The 26,245-nt window shown below is 46.1% G+C and overlaps 1 protein-coding gene across 2 annotated transcripts; it reads right to left on the bottom strand.

Annotated features, from left to right (window-relative positions):
- Nucleotides 1-925: 925 nt before the first annotated feature.
- Nucleotides 926-18,148, bottom strand: LOC8043644 (pyroglutamyl-peptidase 1). 2 transcript variants are annotated; one of them, XM_029992786.4, is made up of 7 exons: nucleotides 18,060-18,139; nucleotides 17,902-17,981; nucleotides 17,568-17,612; nucleotides 14,679-14,845; nucleotides 11,931-12,041; nucleotides 5,782-5,909; nucleotides 926-1,836 (listed from the first exon to the last, which is right to left on the bottom strand). In XM_029992786.4, the coding sequence occupies exons 2-7, from the start codon at nucleotides 17,927-17,929 to the stop codon at nucleotides 1,566-1,568; spliced, it is 750 nt and encodes a 249-aa protein (XP_029848646.2). In that variant the 5' UTR covers nucleotides 17,930-17,981; nucleotides 18,060-18,139; the 3' UTR covers nucleotides 926-1,565. The 2 variants fall into 2 exon arrangements, with proteins under 2 accessions (XP_029848646.2, XP_040076060.1); XM_040220126.2 differs by having other exon boundaries at nucleotides 17,902-18,148.
- Nucleotides 18,149-26,245: the final 8,097 nt, after the last annotated feature.

Genomic DNA, 26,245 nt, shown 5'->3' with positions numbered 1-26,245 from the left:
TAGACAAAAGCCTGCCTCTCGACCGGTGGTAATACCATATTTGCACAGTTTTTCCCACAGGATCAAAAAAGTGGCTGTTAAATACGGAGTTCCCATAGTCTTTTCAGCACCTTCCAAGCTATCCCGTTTGTGTGCGTCCATTGAGAGAGCAGGACTTCAGCGTGTAGGGTGTGGAATAAACCATCGCATCAAATATGTAGCTTGTGCTGTGGGGGTCGTTTATAAAATACCCTTTTCATGTGGGAAAGTGTATATTGGGCAGACGGGCAGATGTATTAATGTTCGAGCTCGGGAGCATTATCTGTCTTTGAGGTCTTCACCTTCGGGTCACCTAGCCATTCATTGTGATAGGTGTGGTTGTTCCCCTCGGTTAAGTGACATTGAAATTTTGGCTAAACATTCACAAAAAATGGCAAGGGAAATTCATGAAGCGTTTTACATTCGACAACACGGTCCCGATCTATGCGTCAGTTCAGAGTCAGTGACGTTATACAGTGAAGAGTTCGAGTTTCTTCGGAGTTTAGGCACGTCTCTTTAACACTCTCTTTCTGCTTCCATGGGAGTGATCCTATAACCACAGGCACGTGCCTACATGCAGCCAGGAAAGGGTTCCGACATACCAAGAGTCCACGTGCAAGACAGGTACGCACAGAGCATTAGGGCTCGCGCTGTGGTTTTTGGCTTTTTTTAATTTGTTTTTTTTGTTGTAATGGTATATAATGTTTAGTTTGTGTAAAAAATTCCTCAGATGGCATATGACAGAGAGGATATCCTACATGCTGGATTCTTCTTCTTTTATTTTTCATTTCTTGTTTTCTTATGTTGAAATGTTTTAAAAAGATGAGAAAGAAAGTAAGTCGTGAGTCAGCGCTGTGTCTGTGTCCCTCCTTCTACTTGTCCTTGTGTTTGTTTGCGCTGTTTTATCTCTTAAGTTGGGTTCGTTGTGTGCGAGTGAGATGAACTGCACCGTGCTCGTCTGTAACGCTGCTTATGACGAGAAAACACACTGGCTTGCTCTGGAATGCTTCCGATCCGTGCATAAGGTTTTGCAGCATTTGCGAGACGAAATCTGCGCCCCATCTACGAGGAATGGTCGCACGTAACGTTGTCAGAATGATGTCGAGCCCAAGGTGAAAGAACAACGCATTAGAAAATATATCGAAACGTAAACCCCGAGACACGGAGAAATACAACGGACGAGACGACGCAGCGTCTCAATATCGTGTCGTCTCGTCCCTTAATTTGGTTCCGTTTTCCTTGGGTGAGCGGCCAGTCACAAGAGAGCGCGGCGTATTCGGTCGCACCCAATGCAAACGTGCAAATTGGCCTTTAGCCAATGGAAACGTTTGGTCTGCGACCATGGCAGATCGACGACGAGCGTTCAAACAACGACCAAACTTAACAACGGAGGTCTGTCCGGACAATTATTTGTACCAAACGCCAGATGCACGATTCCCAAACACATCCTGGTAAAAAAGTAAAAAAACAAATATGACGAGCCACGGATTCGAGAAAACAAAAACGGGAAGCGGTGGTAAAACAAATGCGCCGCTCCAACTGAGGACTTAGTTTGCCGCGTTGCTCGTGGCCTCCTCGGGACGGGGATTCGTCGTTTCAAGCGCGACGCCGGCGCTCTTCACTAGATTGTTGCTCGGCGCTGGAATCCGGTTCGCCGAGCCGCCCAGCCCCATCTGCTCCAGCAAGTTGAGGATGATGTTGCCGACTGCGTTGGAGAGCTGTTCCACGCTAAACGGCTTGTCCACGGGGGGCACGTGCACGAAGACGGTCGAGGGGCTGATGTTCAGCGACGTGTAGTAGATGAACTCGCACATGAACCTTGTGAGGCAAGGTTCGGACGCGAGTAAATAAAATGGCGCGATAAAGACGCAAGATGCACGGTGCCCCCGAAGAATACTTTCATTTTATTATCGCAAAAATAAACTGCCCTTTGCCTAGGCCCAATCTTTGCCCGGATGCGGCGCTGGTGATCCGTACCGGACGTCCGAGTTTTCAGAACTTGGCGCTGTCTTATTTGAAAGTTGTGAGCGACTGTCTGAAACTTCCGATGGGGAAACGATGGCCGAAAAAGCCCCTAAACGTGTGGGACCGCATAACGTCGACTACTGAGGACGGACCCCGTTTTTCCCTTGAAAGTTTCAGAAAATCATTTATAGCCTTTGATCAAGATGATGGTTAGTTCTGAAACTTTGGCATCTGGTCTGGATCGCTGGCGCTACATTTGGGTGGCAATGCATAGTTTATGTTTGCAATAAAAAAAAAAATGCTAAGCCATTTGACAACATTTGTAGAAAAAAGGAGCTGTACTAAAATATTAAGGAGGGCTAGTTGGTTAAGCACATTAAGCCTACCAGTTCATTTAAGAAAGATCCTATTCATAAAAAAAAAGTTTTTTTTTTTTACATTTTGGTTCATGATCCACAAGTCACTAATATACATTGGCAGCACTAAAGAAGTGCATATTTATAGAGTTGCATCGATTCCAAGTTTCACATCGAAGCTGTGTCGAGCACATTTTGTAAAATGTTTGCCCACGGTATCTTTTGATCTCAAATTTGTATCTCAATATTTTTTTTCAGGGTTTAATACTTCATAAATCAAAAAGTGCAAATACACTAATATTTAAAAAAGAAATGTTAAATATAAACTTTCCTAATTGGCAAAGACTTGAATGACTCCTTTCTACTTATCAGTAAAAATAAATGTCAAGTTGTGATGACTTCTAAAATTATGCGAAAAGTTTGACTGATTTTTGTTGCACTACCTACTTTACTGTTTGTGGAACATGCTGATATACTTTGTGCCATATTAGACAGTTTTAGTATAGCGTTTCTGGATACGTACGCAATACGCAATAGTATAGCGTGTGCTAAAAATGACCAGCTCAGACCGAATTTAGTTGTGTGTTACGTTTTCGAGTGAACACTGCGCATGATTTTAGTTAAATTTGCTAGAGCCGTAGATTTCCGCGTGCTTATAGCGCAACCATACTCCTGGAAAGAAATATTAAGAAAAAAAAAGTGTCCAATCATTTTAGTTCAGATTAAACCAAGCCACAGCTGCCTCAAGCGCGCTTTTCTGCATTGTAGAGAGGCTACGAGTACAAGTGCGTAGTCAAATTCGATTACGGAGCCTCCGTCAGTCGTCCCGTGGAAACGGCACCTTTTATCGATGCTATCGCGGAATGAAATTCATGACCCTGATGTCCAGTGCATAGCAAGAACTTCGGCGATTTCTTTTAGAGTCGTTCGTCCGTCGGCGACGAACTGTGGGAATAGGCTTAGCGATGTGCAGATCGCAGCGTCGACGCACACTGCGAGTGGTGAACATTTCCACTGTGCACTCCTTCAGCTGCAGGGCGATCTGATTCGACCGCGGTAGTTCCCAGAAAGAATCGCCGAGCTGAACACCACGCAATTACACGTAACACAGAACTTCGAAAACACCACGTCGCCCTTGCTGCGCCAGTCGAGGCAACAGCCATCTTCAAACTGGCGCTCTCGTTGGGTCCGAGATCTCGCGAGAGCGTCCCGCAAGGCCCACTAGCCAGCCTCGCAAAATCCCCAGCGTTGCGTGCGTACGCAATACGCTAGCCCTTCTATTGCGTTCTGCGCATGCGCACTCACGACTCGCAATCTCCTTGCGTACGCAAAGCTAATGCGTACGGTCCACTAAAACTGTCTATTATTTTATGGAGGCATTGTAAAATAGTTGGTCAGAAACGTTTGTGATAAAGTTGAGGTTTTTTTGAAAACTATAATAGATGGGGGAAAAATCATGTTATGCTTGCACTTGGAACAAAACTGAGAGCAAAGGTGAAAATTTAATACAAGTTAGATCGGAAATGGTAGAAAACTGTTCAAGGCCAGGGTCTCCCCCTAAAAAAACACTAAACCTAGAAAAAACAAATTTTTTCTACCTGGTTAGAACAGGCATGTCTCAAAACTAATTTTTTGTAGAAAAAAAAATGTTTGCCCAGTATTTATGTTACAATAGAAATTTTTCGCTTCCGTGGCCAAACCGAAATTGTGCCCTGTGGGATGATGATGATGATAATGATGATAGCATTTGTACTCAACTATACACCAACTCATGTTTACAAACAAACCGGAGCGCCCCTAGCGGACGCCACCGGCGCCGCGCGTGCGCGATGGGGGTGTGGGCAAAAAGCTCGCCGTCGCCCATAAACAAACCATTGGAATGCGATGTTGTCGGCGTCGGTGTGAGTCCCCGCGCTCTTTTTGGCGTTGGAATTGTTGATTCTACGTCCTCCTAACGATGTCTGACTAGTTGAGCGGCGTCAGCAAAATTACCGAGCTCGTTATACTGCAAAACTTCGCATGAATCATCTGACATGCGGCGATTCATTCCGCGTGGACGCCGCAGAATGTACGCTAAAGCCTGATTCACATGATGCGATTTCGCTCGCAATTTTCAGTAGCTACGTCGCTCGGACTGCAGAAGCGTGAACCGTAGCTGAGATGTCGACGTCGATACTGAAAATCGCAAGCGGAATCTAACCAAGTGAATCAGGCATAACAAGTCGGTGATAACCGCTGGTAACAATGATCAACACCTCCTTGTATCTACTGTTTACGTCCAGCCTGCTTAGCAACCTTCAAACTTAAGTGTTTTGAGGCCTGCACTTACTTCTTATCGCAAGTACCGGGCCCACGTTTGGTCTACGGGCCGGTGTCCTCTAAAAGAGCAGACGACAAGCAGAAACGTTTGAAAGAGCAGACGACAGTTCGAACAATCAGGCGGCCGTTTGAACTTGAAGACGCACTGAACGTAGTCCGCAGGTGGTCCGTACAACTTGACGGTTTTCGGGCGTTCATTTTGGAACAAAACAAATAAATTTGATGACCAGAAGTATCCGTGAATTCAACCCAAAATGCTTCCCGCCCAAGCGATCGTGGTCCGATGGCATCTGGTTTTCCCTTTTCACTGGGCATATCCGCGTTCTCGGACGAACCGAGCGCATGAAAACTGACCTTCAAATCCTTCTCGACACTTCTGGTACAGCCCCAGTCGCAGCATTTTGACGAGAAGGCAGGTTTTTGTCTGGTTCCTTTCAAAACAACGCAGGAATACACGTTTCACATGGGCACTTCCGCCCACAGCCCCGGACCGGAAGCGCGTCCGACGCGCCACTACCGCGCCGTGACGTAACAGAGATGAGTTTGTGTATACTTCGTTCCAGCTTCGGTCCGAGCGCAGCCGATGTTATGCGCTGAAGGGCCAATCAAAGAGTGACTGAGGCACAACGTCATGGCGTGCTTTCTGCAGTTGATAGGACCAGCCTGTATTCGCCGTCTCTCTGTGCGTGCTCCTCTGCCGGTTAGTCCTATCAAGCCCCAAAAAAACGCCATGACGTTGTGCCTTTTTGCGCTGTTTGATTGGCCTTTCGGCTCCTAACATCGGCCGCGCTCGGACCGAAGCTGAAACGAAGTATAGTGTGCACTCCGAGATCCAGCGAACTCTGAGCGCATGCTAGTTGGGTACAAACACTATCATCATCATCCTACAGGAGTACAATTTCGGTTTTGCCCATGAACCGAAAATTTGGTATTGTAACATAAATATTGGCCAAAACAATTTTTTCTTCCTATGAACTTTCATTTTGAGACATGCTTGCCCTAAACAGGTAGAAAAAAAAAGTTTTTTCTTATGTTTAATGTTTTTAAGCCTTCACACTATTTATGCGTTTAACATGCTTAACCAACTAGCTTACCCGTATGTTTTAGTAGCCTTTAATCTTACCTGCCGGCATCGCTGGAAACCTGCATGGGAACCTGGCAGTCGCCGGCCTTCAGCTTCTTGCAAAGTGCGTCCAAGTCAAAGTTTGTTCGCAGCAGCTTCTGCTGGGGACAAGACCCGCTGCACAACCCCTGCAAAGGCAAGCGATGCCACAAAGTGAGCCCAGTGGAGAATAAATATTAAGATGGTTTAAATTGCGATTTAAATCGGACCGGTTTTACTAGAATGATTTCAATCAGATTTAAATCGGACCGGTTTTACCGGTTTTACTACAATGATTTCAATCAAATCTTTTTTTTGCAGATATACTAGATGCTTTACACACGTGGCAGATTACAACGACCATTGTTGACCTTCTCTTGTCTCACAGAGCTACTGAAGCGGGCTTTGACGAGCCTCCACAGAGGCCAATGCTGGGGAATCTAAAATGGCAACAACCTGTCCTGGAGCATGGAGCCAAGCGATTAAAATAAGAGGAAACAAAGACTGAACGTCGGTTATTACTACACCCATGCACAGCTGCTGCAAAACGTCTGTAATCCCAGAAACGTTTTTTTTATTTACCATTTTTCTTTCATTCGACACTCTCTATGTCCACTCATTTTGTATTTAAATCAAGAAATCATTGAGCAAGAAAGATTTATGTCGAGCTGAGCATGAGCACAAAACAGTGGTCTTCTGAGAAAATCAGAATGTCCAGCTTTCTTTCTACCATGGAGCTCGTTCTTCAGTTACGCAACCTCCTATTCCAAGTAAATAAGAAGCGAAAGAAAGTAGCTATGACCAGAAAAGTAAAGTTCCACCGCTTGGAGCAAGGAGTAGCGGGCAGGATGAGGAGGTGAGGAGAAGGGAAAAGGGGTATACTCTCCCCTCAGTACCCTTCTCTTCTTCTCCTCAAGAGCTGCGCTCTAATTCAGCGTTACAGGGAGTTGTAAATGGCTTTCAATTTTTTGCTTTACTTATAGCTGGGCAAGTCACCCCAGTTAACGCAATGAGCCCCATGTTTCCTTCACCAGTTAAAATTAAGAATGTTGCGAACCCTCGTCGAATCCCGAGGTTCGACTGGTTCGGCCGAACTTCATACGTACGACAAAATTGGATGAAATTTGACTTCTAGTACTTTGTTGTCAGACTTTTACACAAAAATTTCAAAATTGTTTGAAAAATAATGTATCATATAACAATACCCTATAGTGTATACACAATTCAAAAGCAGCAAACAAATAAACTTTTAACGATTAATTCAGTCTGTAATCTGATTAGACATGTGCAAATGGTGGATTTTGAGTCTAAACAAATAGTGGTTTTGGCTGAATATTTTCAAATCACATATTCAATAGTTTCTCGAAGCCTTTCACTACTGCACCACGCTTAAAAGAAAAGCCAGCTGAACTCCTGAAGATTGCTCCCAAGCTTCCAGTGGTCAATTACTAAGCTAAGTTAATCTTAATTCAGCTGTATTTATGGACTGTGGTCTCAGAAAGTTCAATACCTACAATGGGACAGTAAGTAAATGGTGCATGTGGCATAAAATTAAACCTACAGAGATGCCCAGCTATTTTCGAATTTGAGAAAAATAAGACAATCATGAATGAGGAAAGCAGGTTTTCGGGACATCTCTGTATAACGTAAACTCATGCACAACAGCCTCATTTTAATTTTGAAAATTTAATGTAGATATCAACATTCACAAAGTTTTTGTTTGTTTTCAAATGCTCCAGGCACGCTGGTGCACCATCCCACTTTGAAAGTGCGCGCCTCTGGAGACATTACTAATATCAATTGACTGGGGTTCACGTTTTCGTTTTCGATGGCCGCCGCTAATAGTTACTCGGCTTGTGGTTGGCCAGAGGATGTGTTTGCAGATGCGTCCAACCTGCGTTCCCCAATGGCGCTCCCTCATTTTCATCCTGGTCGTCCCAATGAATGGCCACCTAACTCTATACATAACCCCGGCCAGTGCAAGGAACTCTATAATACTGTCTAAATTTCGACCCAAACAAGCAAACATTTCGTCAAGAAATTAAGCTTAGGAGCTGGGAGTTCAGTTAACAATATTCTCATTAACTCTCCTACAGAAAGCTCACAACAACCCATGACATAGAGGAGCACTTTTTTAGGACATCAGTTCTTGAAGCAATATATATGCCATGCTTGGCAAGATATTGAGCTGAAATGTCATGAATGGCACTAATGTACCTATAGACTAAAGGTGTATAGTAAAAGCAACCTAATACGAGGGTGATTAAAAAAATTATCCACACTACGCTTAAACTTCTGTTTGTAGCACTGCCGTACAAGCGCTTGTCGTACAAGGTCTCTCCAGTCACTGCTGTGTGGGTTTCAACGTGTTACGTCAGTTCAGTTCTGACTGCAGTGCAAGAAACAATGGCAGCCCCACTTCTGATCTGCACGAAAGAAGAGCAGCGTGCAGTGATTTGTTTCTTGTAGTCTAAGGGTGCGTCTGGTGCCGATATTTTGTGCAAAGTATGGGAAAAGGGTTTTGCTGCAAGTGTGTTTTAAAGGACACAGAAGTCGAAGGAAAGACGCACGAGTGTCAGCCATGAAGGAGCAGGACGGCCGTGTGCATGATGACAACAACGATTGTGCAGTTGAACGTATTCTGTCGGATAGATGAGCAACAGTGGATAAAGTGGCAAATCCCTGGAAAATCAGCCGAGGCTTTGTATTTGCAATAATCCAATCATCCACGACAGGCTTACGTTTCGAAAAGTTGTGCGAGATGGGTACCAAGACACGCGTGCCGATAATTTTTTAATTACCTTTGTACTAAGCAGATTCTAAAAAAAATTGGGTTGTGTGTGTGTTTATACAGCCTAGAACTTGGTCTGCCTCACAGGGCGACGAGTCTCCCAGCTGTAGATGAGAAATTTAGCCAGTGCGGTACAAACCGCTAGCCTGGGGTCTTTAACGTGCGTCACGCAGTAGTGATACACGACCGCACGCCGGTACGATGCTCATCCAGATCGAAACGGGCAGGGGTGGGGCTCGAACCCAGGATCCCTGGGTTCTGCAGCGCGAGCTTTCGCTCCACGTGCTCCGAGCTGGTGTGCGCTAGACCACTCGGCCACCGATCCCCCGCCGATTCTAATACCCCTTAATCTCTGCGAGCCGGTACTGAGTCTGGTTTAGCCCGAAAAAAATGTAAATTAAAAAAAAAAAAGGCTTCCTTACTGGTGAGTGCAAGGAGGTGGGGAAGAGTTTCAACTCTGCAAGAGAAGCTTACCAGTAGGTCTAGAAAATGTGGAAACTTAAAATTTTAATTCGCGAGGGTACTTTTGCGAGTTACTGTCAACTTTCTATGTTTAGCAAAAGAGCGGACATACAGGCCTGGTTTATTTACCAACACAATGTTTACAAACAAGCCCGCATTTGCCCACACCGGGTGTGGGCATTGCACGTGCGCAGAAACCAGATTCGCGTGAGACGAAGCTTTTGCGCCTGCGCAGTGCCGACGGCAGCGCCACCGCAGTGGCGTGACGTCAGAGGGCTGTGCTGATCTATAGAGACGTAAGCTATGCACGAATTAACATGCTATAGTCACCGGTGAGGTGTGAACAGCGAAGAAGGTTCAGTTGTCCATTTACAGAGCAACGTCCATTGCATGATCTTACTGTTACCAAGTGTTATCAGGTGTGTTGTCTGCCATACCTGCCGACGTACACCTCCATCGTCCATACCTTAAAGGGGTACTCCGCCGATTTTTGAGCTACCTCAACTAACTATATTTTCTGACTCCCAGGCCTTTACCCTTTCTGGAATGCTATTTAATGTCGTGAAATTCATAATAGTTATTGCGAAATCGGCAAGTGAAAATGATGCAAAAACAGACATTCAAATATACCCGCCCTTTTCAGGGCCGTGACGTCAGTGGAAGTTCAACTTGTCAGTCGGGCGAGCAGTCTAAAAAATAGAATATGCCAATTATTTGTTCCGTGCTGGAGCGCGGGGACTGGAGCGAGCTTCCAAGGCATTCATTTGACACCATGAAACTGCTTCAAATCAGTTGGGAACAAATTCTACAGTCCAAAGAGTGAACCCCTGCACTTCCAATGACGTCACTTTTTCATTGTTGCCAGTAGAGACTTTCAGTTTGAAAAACACGGTGAGGACCGAAATTGTAAATTCAATAACTTCGTGAAAAAAAATTATTTTGACCTAATATTTGGGATACTATTTTGGCGATGTTGTTTGGCGAGTTTAGCAAAATTTAAAGCAAATCGGGGACCATGAAGAAATCGGCGGAGTACCCCTTTAAGTGTAATATATTGTGGCAGTTTAAAGCTTCAGTGACCAAATTCACGTGCTTTAGAAAGAAAACAACCGCATCTCCATGTGGTGAACGATGTTGATTGGGGCGAAGCTCTGGTGGTGCTTGTCTGCGTAGACGGTGAGCCGCAGCATGCTGAGCCTTTCGTTCCTTTTCATCCATGTCACGCTGCGGTCAAATGCTCAAATGCATATATAACTACGTTCCATAGCACACATCCTCTTTTTGACATGGATGAAAACGAACGAAAGGTTAGGCATGCTGCGGCTCAGCATCTACACAGACAAGCACCACCAGAGCTTTGCCCCAATCAACATCATTCACCACGTGGAGATGCGTTTTTTTTTTTCTCCCTATACGAGCATGGGAGCACGTGCTCACGACGGCAGACGAACATACGAACATGGCTAGCCCCTAAGGAGCTTCGCCCCTAAAATCTTCGTTTTCCAGGGTACCCGAATCGCCTAACGTTGCTTGGAGCTTCCGGCAACCGTTTTCGAAGCTTCCAATCCCGTTGCCCCCATGTTTTTAGAATTTTAGTGCATAGTTCGCCGGGCTTGTTTCAGCTTGCAGACTTGCAAAAGCAAATTCCTACATTCGCACACAGATCGGTGGAAGGCATGTTTCGAAATTTGTCACTGTAATATCTCGATGGCATCACAAGCATTACTCTCAGGTACAACAATTTCACTGCCAGTAAGCAAAAATGACAACCCCACGATTCTAGCTCACGACAGAAATTAAGTCATTCATGATTTATAAATGTAAATTCGAGAACATTTAAAACTGCCAGAAAAAACGCACATATGACTCGAAAGGTAGATACAGGGAGCCGCTGTACACAATAGACAAAGAAAGAATAAAACATTTAGGGAGACTAACTTACACATACACCATTCTTTCAAAGAGCAATTGACGCTATGCTGGCACGAGCGCACGAGACTGGGCCAGGGTTCTGCGCGCCAGGCAAGCACATTGGAACGCCGAGCCACCTCCAGCAAGAGCAGCCGTTTCTCATGCTTACCTTTTATAGTAAAAGCCTATAGCGCGACAGTGCTTAAGCCTAGGATGTGTTTGTCTCACTCGGTACATAACATCGATACTCATAGCAGCCTCCTCTTCCTTCTCGTCATCTACCTTTTTGTCCTTTTTTCTTTTCTTGCCTTCGTCGTCATGTATCGGCTGGAGGACGAGAGAGGGCGTGGCCAGGCGCACGCGCTTGCCCCCGCTTTCAAGAGCACGAACCTTGGGAACGGTACGAGTGCACGGGTAATGGGATTCGAGGTGCCATTAAAAAAGCAACTGCCGGAAGCTCCTCGATGTCATGCTTGTGCTCCGATGCTTGTGCTTGTGCTCCGACGCAGATGCGCTTGGGCTTCGCCCGGGATACATCTCATTTATTGGCAACGAGGATGGGATTTGAACTTACGCGGGCAAGGCCCAAGCGTATCTGCATCGGATACGCTTGGGTGTATCCGACAGAGATACACTTAGGCGTATCCGACGGAGATAAGATCTCATTCGTCATTTCTTCTTATCGTCTTTTTCTCTTCTCGTTGCTCTAGGGAAATTCCCAGTGTGACGAATATCTGTAAATGTTATTGCACTTTGAAAAAATGGTGTATGTTTGTCCCCTTAAATGTTTTATTCTTTCTTTACGACACAAAAACCACTAAAAATCCCACCGCGACCATTTCTTCCGCTAGACGACTCGAAAGACTGCTAAATCTAGCGGGAAAACCGCTAAATTGGCAAGACGGAGAAGGGCATGAGCCGTGTGCTGGAGGCCGGGCGTTCGAAAGACGCGCCCAGCCGTTCTCAATCTGTCCGTGATCGCAGCTGCAGCTGTGGCGAGCCTCACCTGGGAAGGCACCGCCCCCTGGTTGTCGAGAGCACAGTAGCCGCCATTGTTGGCCACCTGTTCCAGCGCCAGCGCCTGGGCCCCCGCGTCCATTCCGCAGTGCACTGCGAGCTGCAAATTAAGCGCTCATTCGAAGGTGCGCGCCAGCAGTGAGCCGCAGAATGCTGCAGGAGTAGTGCCACATCGCACGAAACTCGACAGGAACCAAAACGTTGGCGGCAACTTTCATCTCCAAAGTTCTATAACGCACGGCACGCAGCATGTAAGGAGCGATCGTTTAGATTAGAAGATGTTAAACGTAGCCCAACGTTGTTGTGTCGAGTCGTTGTGTCACCTGACGCAATGCGACACTATGCAATGTCGTGTAACGTTATGTCACATCACACCATATTACGTCGTGCGACCGTGTCACCTTAAGTGTTGCACTGTCATGTGACGCTGTGTCCGTAACGCGACATCAGTATCAAGTCGCCAATTCAATCTCCCCAACAAATTTAGCGAGGAAATTTAAGTCACGTGACCGGACGTCATGCGACATCATGGAGTCAAGTCGCGCATCAAGACACTTATCGGGAGATGGTCAACGATTGTGCACTAACCTTCCCATGGATTGCGACCATGCAGCCAAGAGACAGCTCCCAGTTAATTAGAGTTAGCCATTGAAGTTTCATAGCAACTTAGGAAGCCAATAGGAACTGACACAGCAAGATCGGTGCCTCAAACGCATCTCCGATTGGTGCATTTACCACAACCCAAAAGGTATGGTCCTTCCATTTCCGCTCGATGACGTCATAGAAGGGTCACGCCGTCGCCAGCTGCGACATCAGCTGTGTCACAGAAGCGGTGGTGGTGGCAGACGCACGTCCCACTGCAGGTCCCTCTCCTGCTCGACGGTCCCCAAAAGCTGCTTCGGCAGTCGGGAGTTGGGACGCCGCAACGGCGGAGACAGATGCATTCCTTTGCGGTTTATTTTTTCCGTAGCTTTCACACCCGATTGCAAGGATTGCGACGTCCGACAGCACGACGCTCCGGCGTTCGCGACGTCCTTTGTTGCCGCAGCCGACACTCCGATCCAACGGAGCCGATCGAGCGGCGCCAAAAGTGCATCGTCACGGTGCTTCTCGTCCTTGTGGGTATGCCATCACTGGCTAAGCAAATCGCACACAAAAAAGAGTGCAGAATCAAGGCCCGTTCGCCGCAACGCCGTTTCGGTGCCGTTAATTCTTCGTACTAGTTACTTAATTCTTTGTACTACTTACTCAGTTGCGAGAGCAGACGTTACGAACAGCTTATGCAGGGGTGGAACTCATGAAATGCATTTGGGAGCAGCCACGGGAGCAGCTGAAACCGCTGTTTTGGAGCAGGTTGGGAGCAGCTAAAACGACGTTCTGGAGCAGGCTAGGAGCAGCTCAGATCAGTTTTCACTGCACTTCAGCTTGTGTCTTAGACGAGCACGGGAGCAATTTCAATTGTGCTTAGCAGCACAGATGAACATGAGTGGTTAGGGACCTATGTAATGGGATAACAGTGTAACAGATGCCAAAACTTGAAACTTTGTGAGCCTTAATGAGAATCAAAAAGCAAGTACCATAGGTTTCTGAAGATGGTGTCCTTGATACTTTCTGAGTGGCTTTCAGCTCCTCAAAATGCAAATCAGCACTGCTTATCGCACAATTCCCACACGTGCTCGACATAGTAATTATATGTGCGAACCACGTGACGTGCGTAAGCAACGGACGTGCAGTTGCGTGGGGGAACAGGGCAACAAATTTCGAGTTTATCCTATTGTGCAACTCAATATCGAGGCAGTAGACTACGATTAACGGAGTTATCGTATTCAAAGCGATTAGCGGGAGCAAGGTTGAAGTACGCCGAGCAGATCTACCGCTCGCGTGACAGCAGCTGGCAGGCAAGGTTCCGGATGGGACCGCGTTTCAGTTCTATCAAATCGCAATTATCTTGCGGGAATGCTGTTTCAACTTCTAACGATGAAGTACTAAAAGGAGTATTTTGCTCATTTGTTTTCAATTGGCTGACGTCCGGATCCCGGGCTGCAGAGCCTCAGGCAATCTGACGCTTAACGACTCGACCTCACCTCGGCCGACTTGCTTAACAGCTTATGGTTGAAGAATAACAGTCCAGTCGCAGGTGTAGCGATTCGAATCCGATCCCCGAGTTTTTTCGCGCGCTTCCGACTCGGGATACACAGGGAGAATAAACAGAACAAAGGATTGCAAGGCCGACCAAGCTAAACCGGCTAATTGTTGCCAATCGAGTCGATAGGAACCGAAACCAAGACAAAATACTTTTTTGTTTTTGGCGCACGTTGTGCGATTTGGTGCATAATGGCGCAAGGTATTGGCTGTGGCGCAGTTTCCGTGAAATGGCGCAGGATGGCGCAGACAAATGCGTCTGGCGCAAAATGGCGCAAATGGCGCAGCCGTTCCACCCCTGCTTATGGTGTGCGAACGCGAGAAAACGACCGAGCGCAACGCCCTTGTGATGCCCAGAGCACGTCTTTGATCGGCGCGTCTAGCGTCCGATCCCGCTCGTGCATCGAAAGAAGTCCCGGAGTGAGGCAATGCTTTCTACGACGTCATCGGACGGATATCGAGGAACTGCTTTTTATGGCCGGCGATGGCATGACACTTTCTATGACGTCTTCAAACGGTCATCAGATGGTCATCAGGTGGTAAAAACACTGGCCAGAGAGGCATTTTCAGACATCGCACCACCCACGTCGCTCACCACAGGCCGGTGCTGCTCCCAGAGCTTCGGCACGAGGGTGGAGACCGCCTCATACTCGACGGGGACTTCGACCACCACCAGGTGGACGCCAGGGATGCCCGTCTTGCCCAGTGCCCTGACCACCTCACTGCTGGAGTTGCTCCGGTAGTCGCGGAAGAGGCCAAACCCTGCACGGTCGGTGGCGTCCGGCAAACTTTAAAGACGCCGCCACGCTGCTCGTACGTCGTTCAAAAGGCGCGGCGTTTGCCGCAGACGCAACGACAGAGTTGTCCGTGCTCACACCTCCAGCTAGTGCAAAGCATATTTGCTTTATGCATGTGCGTGTCTCAAACATGTTTGCAGAGTTTTTGTACGGCCAATGTGAGAGGACCGCCACACAACGATACATGCCTTAGAAAGCGCCTGCAGATGAGCAGAGTGACACCGGCGGTTTTCTGAGCCACCCAAACTAAATCCCTTTTTGGTGTACGCAGGCTTCCACTCTTCCCGGTACGCTATTTATTGTCTCTAAATTCAAACTAGCAATTGAGAACATGGCAAATGAATGTTATACCATAAACCAACGTCCAAACTTTCCTGCGCCATCAAGTGGAAGCAATGTCGCATGTCGTAGAACCTGCAAGTCGAGCAGGCAGTCTAAAAACACACAGTATTGTGAGCATATATCTTTGTTTTTGTTGTTCGGGCACGAGTTTCTTTTCAGCATTCATCTCGCACCATCACACTTCTTATAACTCGTCGGGAACAAGCTGTACCGCCCCCACATTTGACGTCATGGTTTCGGTGTTTCCGTAAAGCCCCTCAGCCTATCGAACCGAATTTTAAAATTCTGTAACTTTGCAAAAAAAAAGAAAAAAAATTACTGTGATTTGTAATTTGCACTATTAGTTCAGATGTGTCTATTAATGTATGGAACACATTTTGAGGCAAATCCCTAACTATAAAATTTTGCCTATTCCCTCGCCAAGTCTTTTTTTTCTTTCAAGGAAAGTACAGCAAAATTTTATTTTAAACGGGCAATTTGCATTAAAATAAGACAAAAACATTTTCTTGATTTTCGGGTGTCGTATCTTGCTCTAAATCAGGACTTTTGATCCAAGTCGTACGGACGCGCAGATGCCGAAGTTCATGGAATGCTTGCAGGATTCCCATTGTTTTCATCACTCCTGTCACTGCCCATCAAACTACTGTCTGATTCCTAACAATCGGAAAGGCTTAAGGATTCGTCGTCACAAATGCCCGAGCATTAATTGCTTTCAAAGAGCTTTTGTATCTCTTTGTCAACTAAAGCAGACCTCCGTGCCAAAGCCACGTTGTCTTACCGTGAACGCTCACAAACGGCTGCTTTTATTTTTGTTTCTTGGCTACATGAAGCATTTTGTCAAACAGCCAAACAAACGAGCAAATACCCAAAGTACATGGAGCAACAGGGGTGGTTTTGCTATCTTCCAAAGAGCGCACTAAACAAGCGCCAAAACCGAAGTGTGAGTCACACTTCTGATTCAGCTTTCTGGTCTGTAAGGGGTGACAGGAGTGACTCTCAATATTAGTAGGCAAAGGATTAAAGGGGCAGCGCAACGATATTTGGTAAGAATGCTTTTCACTTTACACAAGCAATTACCGGCACTAGAGGGACCCGGGTACGCTCGCATGCAACACCACTGACCAAGAAGCGTCTCTGTTGCCGCATAATTTCAAAAATAAAAGCGGATATTTTTGGGTTTTCTTTTCAGTCTCTTCTTTGCAAAATTTAACGACAAAGTTGCGGGGACGATGCGAACAATGCAATCCCCGGGATTTCGTCATGAAGTTTCGTGATCCCCGCGACGACGTGTAAATGCCTTTACAAAATGCCATAGGCACGAACCGAGCGCTGCATAAGCATTCAATTTTGGGCTCGTGACAAAATGATGCCTCGACACGCACACCGATTGTGGCTTGTGCCCCATCGTTGCAATGACTGGAATAGCTGAGCCTTAACAATGTGTGAAACTCGGCGTGGGCTTTGTGCTTTGTCAACCCCAGCGCGTGGCTGTGGTAAACATTGGTGGCGTACAATCGACTCCAGATCACATGGCGACTTGTTCTGGCTGTGAGTTGAGGGGGCAAACACTGTTTGTTTGTCTCAATTTCTTTATATATATTTTTTTTGTGATTGCCACTGCATGGAGGAAGAACTAACGCATGTATTATAGGTTATGAATGTCGAGGAATAACTTTAAGCGGTATTTACTGACAGTGCAAGAATTGTTGCATTGCCACTTTAATAAAACGTGAAACACCCAGAAAATATTTTTTTTGTTACTTAGTGCTGAAATGGGACATGTGTAAATTGCAAAATAAACTTTTCACAAAAAAAGAAATGTTATCTTGATTTAAAATCTGGCTTTAGATTAAAAAAAAAAAAAGGTGTTAATGTAAAGTGGATAATTTAATTTATAAAAAAGAACAAAATTTATATTAAAATTATATTGTTGAAACTTCGACATTTTTAAAAACGCTTTTCTGTAAGGCAGAAATGACATCACGGTTGGACGAATGGCTACCGTCGATTGGTCCAACTTATCGCGACGCAAGCTGGCCGTTGCCCATTCCTCCAAACGCTTCAAAACTGATAAGGAGAAAATTTATAAACACCGCACACAACATCGTACTCCAGAGAAGTTGCAGACGTCAGGATATGGAACTTTTGTGCAAGTCATGCGAGCGCTCGCCTACGAAATATTACAAACAACGCAATCTGCGCCAGCGGTATATGGGCCCATGCGTGGATTTAAAGTAAGCGAACCTGTCTGCGTTGACTAGACAGAGCACACTTAGCACAGACGCGAGACAAATTTATGATTTGCAAACATCAACGAATATGCCAGCGAGTGAAATTACACACACCTGTTAGGAGGACTGTGGGTTCTTTGTCGGCGGGGAGGCAGACACCTGGAAAGTTTCAAAGAAAATAATAAACAGCTGCAGTCACAACCCTTCGCAAGCAAACATGCAGCAGAAAAGATTTCCTTCAAATGGAGATATTCCTCGATCAAAGAGTGCTCCAACCTTCGGCCACTATCTCTTGTTGTGCACTGCTCAGAAGCAAAGCAGAAAACGCCTGCAATGTTAGCAACTTTTGGCGGGACTCATCGTGAGAGCCCCCTCTTTCGTTATGCAGTTGTGTCTGTGTGGTGACAGGCTTGAGAGGCAAGAAATTCGAAAACAAACACAAGCATACCGTTAAGTTGGGTACTGACAGCTGCCATGTTGACGGACAAAGCTAATTAGGCCGTTTCGTTGACAGCTTTGAAGCTGTAGCTGCCGTAGTTGCATAAATAAATACGTTTTAGTAAAAATTAACTTTTACGAATCGACTAATATTGATGTAAAGTTTACCCTAGTAAAATGTATTCTTATATTTGTATGGTGGAGAGCTTCCACAAAATTGCAGACGGGTCTGACAAGGACCCGACTACGAAAGTCGGGCTTCTCAATTATCGTCTGCTATCAGCGTTTAGTCGACACGACAGCAGTCGGTTATTTATGTCGAGTGCTCTTCTGATAAGGAAGTGACAACAGCCTACATTTACAGGACAAAGACCTAGGTCGCGATAGCGCACACGACTGAAGCACGTCTAGCACGTGATATGCAGTGTAATTTATTATTATTATTATTATAGATGACATTTATTTGACGTCACTCGCTAGGTACGCTGCATCGGCCACCACGGTCGCCATCTTCGAGGTCTCTTTCTATCCCAAGTAGCTGCTGGTAGCTACCGAGTGTCGTCTGGCCGGACCTGTTAAGCGCGGTTTAGCACCATTTTACAACTTTAAACGGTATTTTTGAGCGAAACAATGGGCTATTTTTATACTTCGGTGCTTTTGAAGCGCCGTAGTCAAGGCTATCGGCGCGCAGGCGCAGTAGCTGCTTCTTCGTTGCGGAGGGCTTAGCTCTAGGCAACTGTAGCTTAGCGGAGGGGAAAACGCGGTCTACGAAAACTCTATTTTCGCCGCTAAATTTAGCGGGGAAACTGAATTGGTGTTGAAGAGATTTTGCATCAATTTTTTCGCTAAATTTAGCGGGGAAACTGTGGGAGAAGGGGAGGGTATAGAGAAAGCGATGGGGAGGGAACGGAGGGGGAGGTTTGGAGTTTGGAGGGTACGCAGGAGGAGGAGGGGAGGGTATGGAGGAGAGGAAAGAAGGAGGAAGGGCATACTCCCCTGTGTACACTCCCCTCCTTCTTTTCAGGAGCTGCACTCTAAATTCGCATTACAGAGACTTGTGAAGGTTTTTTTTTTTTCATTTTTTGTGTGTAATTTAGTTCGTTTTTCTCGCTATCGGACTCGTCCACCACGGCCGCGTTGCTCCATCGGCTCCGTGCAGCGCTCTGTGTATCGCGCCGTGCCACGGCGGAGGCTCTTGTGCAAGAACTGTGATTTTTCTACTTTAGTGCTTTTGTAGCACGGTGTGATCACTTTTTAATGCGAAAGCATTACCTGGTCCCATGGAGCGAACCGACGTCATCAGCTTTTAAAGCCGCGCCAAATGGCACCTTCTCCTGTATGGACCGAAGCCTGTCGTCTGTAGCAAAAATCTCATGGTTAGGCTGCTATTGGCTGGCGCGCGTCATAGTTTCAAGGAACGAGGCTCCCATCGGCTCTCGCGTGGCGTAGTTCCAAGGAACGCCACCAGAGAAGCCCTCTCCATGGCGGCGCAGCGCACGCAGCGGTCCGGCCGCCGGGACGCGGGCCTGGCCGCAGAGTCCGCACGGGCAAACTCCGGAGGGGCTGCACGGCCGAGCTCAGCGCGGCGCGGCCACTTCACGAAAGCGCGCGCTCGGTTGTCGGCCGCTACCTCGGCAGCTGAACTAGAGGACGGGCAGTGAGTGCAGCGCGCGCTGACGGCGGCCGCATTTCGTGTCGACGGCTCGAGAGGGCGCCGCGAATACATGGGCTGGATGAAGCGGGTGGCCAGGGCGGCTCGCATTCTATTTGCTGCGCGAATAAACACAATTTGTTGGAGCTTTTCGGCTCCAAATGTTTGCTGCTTTAGGTCCGAACCCCATAAAAGAAATACGCGACACAAAAATGACGCAATTCGTCTGGCCGTGTTCGCTTTGCGTGGGGTACGAAGCAGAAATGCGTGACGTGGAAGAACACCGCCAGTTCGATTTCCTGGGCGGCGTTGCAAAACCAAAATGTTCGTGCAATTTTCTTCTTTTTTTTTTTTATGGCGGGTGGGCTTGTTAGGAGTCTCTCATTAGAAACAGGGTGAAGCTATTTAATGGTCAAGAAGTCCTTCACTCGCGAGCATAAATGGCTAGTTGTAATATTGAGACAGGATCATATTGATGTTTCCTAGACATTTAAAAAATCACGGCTCAAGCCTCAAGAATGGCATGCGATCGTTTTAACAGGGCATTCCTTTTATACCTAGTATTGAAACCGTGCATAGTTAGCCCCAAGGTTTAATCTCCTTTATTGATTCACCATTATGTGTCTCGTTAAGCTTTTCAAAGAAACCTGTTGGGTAAATACTGCTGGACAAAAAGAACTCGTGTGACAGCAAACCCTGTAATTTATACATGAATACACTTTTTATTAGTTAAACTCAGCAAAAACACAATACTGTAAACGTCTTATTTTTCGCGGGCTCAATATTTTGCGATTTAGGTCGAAGCTAAAGTTTCGAAATAATTCGCGGGTTCTAATTTTCGCGACGCGGTGGGATCTCACTATAGGTTCCAATGTGTTTACATTTTACCAGAATTGTTCGCGGGACTTATTTTTCGTCGGCACGGCGCCTCCACATAGACGACAGGAGTCGACGTCTCGGAGAAGAACCTCCGCTTCCTCGCAGCTGACGACGCGTCCTCCTTCAGCCATATGCGGCCACAAAGATGAAAAGTTTATAAAACACCAGGCATGCTGTTTCGTGAAAAAATCACTACTCTCTCGGATAAAACTTCATTGCCACCCATTTTAAGTTTACAATACACGAAACCACTGCTGCTCGGAACTCGGTGACGGCTCCAGTACTCGGGGGGACACGCAGCGTGGAGTATTCTTCGGGCATACAGGCTTCATCAAACGCCTCGGTATTGGCTGCAGCCGGTGTGGTGCTGCTAGTGCTGCTGCAGGCAGTTGGAGAGGCAGTGTTTGGCCTTTTTTTACCGTCAACTGAGAAAGCATCGGCGTTTTTTCGCTTTCTCATGGGCCTTGGCTGCGACGCTTTCTTTGATCGGTAGCTCGGAGCATTCGGAAGCAACGACAAGAGCTGCGGCTTTCCACGCGGAATGCGCACCTCTTCATCGTTTATAATGTGAGCGAAGTCTCGCGTTATAAACGATGGCTCAAAGTGAAGCTCACACACCGAACACGTTTCGTCCAGGAGCCTATCCTGGCGATGCAAGTTCCGTTCCCAAACTTTTCTTTGCTCTTCCTCCTAAGGTACTGATCGAACAGCGACGGCTGCTCACCCTTTCGCCACTGATAGCCGCTCTGGCACCCCGGAGCGAAGCAGTGGCGTTGTCGATGTCGATTCGGCATGGCACTTCAATGACCATAAACGACAGCAGACACGGATAACACGGGGTAAAGAGCGGTTCAGAATGGGGGCCACTTCGAGTTGCCAAAACGCAAGCCAACTCTCCTCGCCCAGGGCCTTCGGAACGCTCGGAAGCGGTCGGATCTAGGGATGTCGCGAACCACCCTAGGCTCGATTTCGAAGGGTTTCGATATTTTCGAAGCGAACTGAGGTTCGAATTCGAAACTTTTTCGATATTTTCGTACCGACCGAGGTTCGATTTCAAAAAATTTTCAACTTTCGATCACAGTGGAGTTTCGAATTCGAAAAGTTCGAAGCTTTCACGGTTTCTAAAATTTCGGGTTCGAATATTTCGAATATGTTTTTACTTGAGGTTCGATAAATTGGACGATTTCGACCTTTCCTAACTTGAATTCGAGATATTCGAAAATTTCGAATTTCCTGAAATCTGAAATTTGAAAAATTTGAAGATTTCAAAATTCTTTGGATATAAAATTCGAAAAATTCGAACGCTTCGAATTTTTACAGAAAAAAGTGAAAGCCGTTTACAACTCCCTGTAACGCCGAATTGGAGCGCAGCTCTTGAGGAGGAGGAGGAGGGAAGGGTACTGAGGGGAGGGTAGACCCCTCCTCCTCCTTCTTTTCCTCCTCCCCTCATTCTTTAATATGCTCCGGGGGGGTCACCCGACCTCGGGGGAGGGGGGTAACGTGACCTCGAGGGGGGGGGGTGTCGCGTGACTTCGGGGGGCGAGGGGGGTCACGTGACCTCGGGGAGGGGGCCACGTGACCTAGGGGGGTCACGTGACTTGGGGGTCACGTGACCTGGGCGGTCATGTGACCTTGGGAGGGGTCACGTGACCTTGGGGTGACCTTGGGGTGACCTTGGGGGGTCACGTGACCTTGGGGTGACCTTGGTTACGCCGACGGCGACGGCGACGCCGCTCAAGCCGGAAACGGGCGCCTAAGAGCTGCGTTCTAAAAGGTCGAAAATTTTGAAGATTTCGAACTTCTTTTTACATAAAGTTCGAAAAGTTCGAAGGTTTCGATTCTCTTTTAACGCTTATTCGAAAAAACAAACAAAAAACTTCGAAGATTTCGAATTTCTTTTAGGTCCAAGTTTTCGAAGTTCGTAGTCCGGTTTTCATGTTCCTCCACAGTTTCAGTTTAAAATAACGTTTTCACGACTCACTGGTTTTCACGAAATCAGGTTTAGAAAAGTTTGGGTGTGATATTTAGACTCCTCGAACTTGGGTCAGGCAATTAAATGAGACGACGAGTGTCCCGGATGTGCTGGAATAATTGCCAGTGCAGAGTGACGTGTGACCATAGATCAATAATTGTGACCGCCAGCCGGGGAGGCATCTCACAGTAGTGATCACACGAACGCACTGTTTTACGATACTCATCCAGTTAGAAACGGCCAGGGGCGGGCAGGAGGTTGAGGCTCAGAAAAACCTTGAAGGCGATCTGGCAAACTACCTCCCCACGCTTTTGGAGTCTGGTAGTAATCCGATCGAACTACGCCGCCCGAGTGACGCTGGCATATAGTAAATTAAGTTTGTAATTGTCCTGGAGGTTTATTTTCCGGGACGGAGGAAACGCCTCGACAAAAGCACAGAAGCCGGCACAACTCGAGGTCGAGGAGCGTTCTGCCATACAAGTGGCGTCGGAAGAAGAAAAGCGGGGGAGGGGAGGGGGGGGGGGGGGGGGGGGGGGCATATGTATAGCTTGCTGCCGCTCTTCACTGCATAAAAGGTCGCGTAGATGGTCATTGTCGGAAACTCGTCGTCAGAATCTTGTGACATGCTTATAGAGATTCGGAAGTTCAAAGCTATGTCTTTTCGACCTAAATAACTGTGCCATTGATAAAAAAAGATAAAAAATAAAAAGAAACATAACAATAAATGCGGGGATAAAAAGCTGGAAAAAAAAAACTATCAAGAATTCGTCAGAAGTGTTGTATTCTTGCATGTTCAGAGGCTCAGAACGTCGAAACAAGTTTCTCCTACCAAAATGTGTACACGCTAAAAGAAACACGTCCGAAGAACGTGAAGCGGGAAAACAAATGTTGTTTTTTTAATGACGTGCTGAATTTGAACAATATTAGATATCTTCTCCTATGAGTTAATTTATTCCTTAACGTGAAAAAAAAAACAATAAATACATTATTTTGTATTCTGTAGATGGCAATGATGTGTACTGTCTGTAGTGTTAATTTAAATGCGATACCTCAAACAACTTAAACGAAAAGGCATAATTGCCCGTAGATACAACGTTTGGACATTTCTTCGAAACTCATCTTGCATAACAATAATCACATCTTAAGACGACACTTACCTAGGCTATACATAGATCATTCTTAAAAAGTTTAACATCTCCAGCGGAGTGCACAGCACGGTCATAACTTCTCCAAAAAAAGAGTCAAAGTACAGGCTAGCTGGTGGAAGTCAACCATTTCGTCGTTTACCCTGAGACTGGGGGGTTTTTTGAAGAGCAGAAGAAACCTGTCTGTTTTTTCTGTTTCTTCTGCTCTTCAAAAAACCCCCCAGTCTCAGGGTAAACGACGAAATGGATAACTTCTCCGTTTTGATCCCCAGGAAAAGAAGCTGGGATAATCTGCAACTACATCGTCATCGCAGCCACAGCAAGGCAGTGCATGGGCCGACAACAGGCCACTATCAAGAACGACGTCACTTCGTCGCCGCCCAACAACATCTACCAGGCGGCGCACACACACGGCATATAAGCGGCGCCAGGAGAAGGAAGGACGCAATCCAGCGGAGTGCACAGCACGGTCATAACTTCTCCGTTTTGACCCCCAGGTGGGTGCAGGCATTTGCCTAGCAGTTTGTTGTACTTGTTACTCCGCTGGACTGCCTTCCCTTTGCACTGTCGTTATGTACAACGCGGAAGAGTCAGACGAATGTTTGGCATGCTTAAAATCAATCGCAGCAGACAGCCAAGCGCTAAAATGCTCAGAGTGTGGGAACACCTACCACATCGGGAAGTGCGCAGGCATCACAAAAGCAAAGTTAAAAGCCATGGAACCAGAGGGACTCCCCGTCTTGGAACTGTGTCACCTGTAGAGTACATTCTCAACGGCAAGCTCCCCAAAAAGATAGCCAGGAAACAGCAATGGCAAGCAAAACTGACGAACAAAAACGCACAGCTATGATGGAGCAGATATTGAAAACAAACCAGAAGCTAGGGGAAGTCCTATCTAGAATCAAGAAAATCGAACAGAACCTAAACATCCAGTCTCTTAAGCATGACACCACGATTGAAAAGCTTGATAAACAAGAAAAAACTACTCAAGCGATAGAAACCTCGATAACTATGCTTTCCAAGCAATATGATGACCTTATGAAAAAGTAGACTCATTAACACGTGTCATGACCGAACTAAAAAAAAGGACGAATGAGATCGAACAGCTCGGGTATGAAAGGGATGCAAGGATTAAAGATCTTGAACGGGCAGTGGAAAACGCGGAACAATACTCCAGAAGAAAGAACATAGAAATTCATGGAATTACAAAGCACGATCGCGAAGACCTGACAGCAGTCATAAAGAACCTGGCAACAAAACTGAACTTATCAGTGCCTCAGCCCGATAAGATTGAGTCTATGCACAGACTTAAAGCGAAGGATGGTAAGATACCTCCTATCATTGTACGCTTCAAGGACAGATCGGAACGAGACAAATGGGCCTCCAAACGTACAGCCTTGAAGGACGAACAGGTGTACATCAACGAGAACTTGACCAGGATACAGCAGCGGTGGTTGTTTTGGAATACAAAGGATTGCGCGAGGGAGATGAGTTATAAATACGTCTGGATGAAGAACGGAAACATTTTTGTGAGAAAGAGGGACGGAGCGGCTGCAATTCGAATTGATGACGAAAGTGACCTGAACAAAATTCAATAATGTCTTTCGATACATTTGAAGAATGGGATAATCATACCAAAAAAGTTCTAACTGAAGAGGGAAAAAGGAAAGAAGACCAGATCCTACATATCGTTCAAATAAATGTTAGAAGCCTTAAGAAGCACAGCGATGAATTGAATGTTTACATAGCACATGCACTGGTTGATATCGATGTGCTTATACTTACCGAAATAAATGTTGAGATAAACGAACCGCTCCACTTCCCCATACATGGGTACCATGAAATGTCTGTACGGCGCGAAGGGAGGAAAGGAGGGGGGATACTGATATACGTTAAAAATGGCTGGCTTTTCGACCGTATTGAGGTATCTTTGCAGCATGCCGAAGCTCTTGTGATGAATATACATAAAGCCGCTATATCATTCACTATATGTGCCATCTATAGACCACCCAGTGGAAATCTACATTTATTCTATGAAGAATTTGATAAACTGATAAACAGATTTAACAACAACGATTATATAGTTATAGCAGGCGACTTAAACATTGACGTTTCGAGTCAAGATAAATACGAAGTCTCGGATTAGCTGAACCTATTGTCCAGTTACGGGCTAGAAAATGTGATCAATGGTTACACTAAAGAGGAGCACCTCGCAGATAAATTCACAAGAAGCAGCATTGATCATATAATAGCCCGAACAAGCAATTTATTCTTTATAGGTGGCATAATTAAACAGAAAGTAGCAGATCATTACTTCGTTGCTCTACGGATATTTGAGGAAAACTATACACAACAGATGCAAGAAATTCAATACAAACAAATTATTGACAACAGAAAAGTAGATTACAGTATAAAGAAGTACAACTGGAACTCTCTTTTACATCTTGAACATATAGCCCTTTATGAAGCGGTGGTCGAGAAACTTGGGAGCATATACGAAAGTTCAAAAAAGACGATCAAATTAAGAAAAAGAAATTGTAGCAACCGGTGGATTGATAATGAAATAGTTGAGTTAAGTTTTGAGAAAAATAAATTATGGAACAGATGTAGGCAAAATCCGCAAGATAAATCACTTAAGGAAGAGTATAGGCGAATAAGGAACAGGGTAACAGCACAAATAAGGTTATCCAAAAAGAAGTTCCATACA

This window comes from Ixodes scapularis, unplaced genomic scaffold, assembly GCF_016920785.2.
Source record: "Ixodes scapularis isolate PalLabHiFi unplaced genomic scaffold, ASM1692078v2 PGA_scaffold11__112_contigs__length_91849675, whole genome shotgun sequence".
Lineage (NCBI taxonomy): Eukaryota > Metazoa > Arthropoda > Arachnida > Ixodida > Ixodidae > Ixodes > Ixodes scapularis.
The sequence above is the reverse complement of the archived record's forward strand: the minus strand, read 5'-3'. Positions and strand labels throughout refer to the sequence as shown.

Coding starts and splice junctions, on each gene's coding strand:
- LOC8043644 (XM_040220126.2), bottom strand. CDS start 17,929: ATGGCAGCTGTCAGTACCCAACTTAACG. Junction 17,613..17,901: donor TGTCAGTACCCAACTTAACG/GTATGCTTGTGT, acceptor GAAACTTTCCAG/GTGTCTGCCTCCCCGCCGAC. Junction 12,042..14,678: donor GGGAGCAGCACCGGCCTGTG/GTGAGCGACGTG, acceptor CTTAATTTGCAG/CTCGCAGTGCACTGCGGAAT.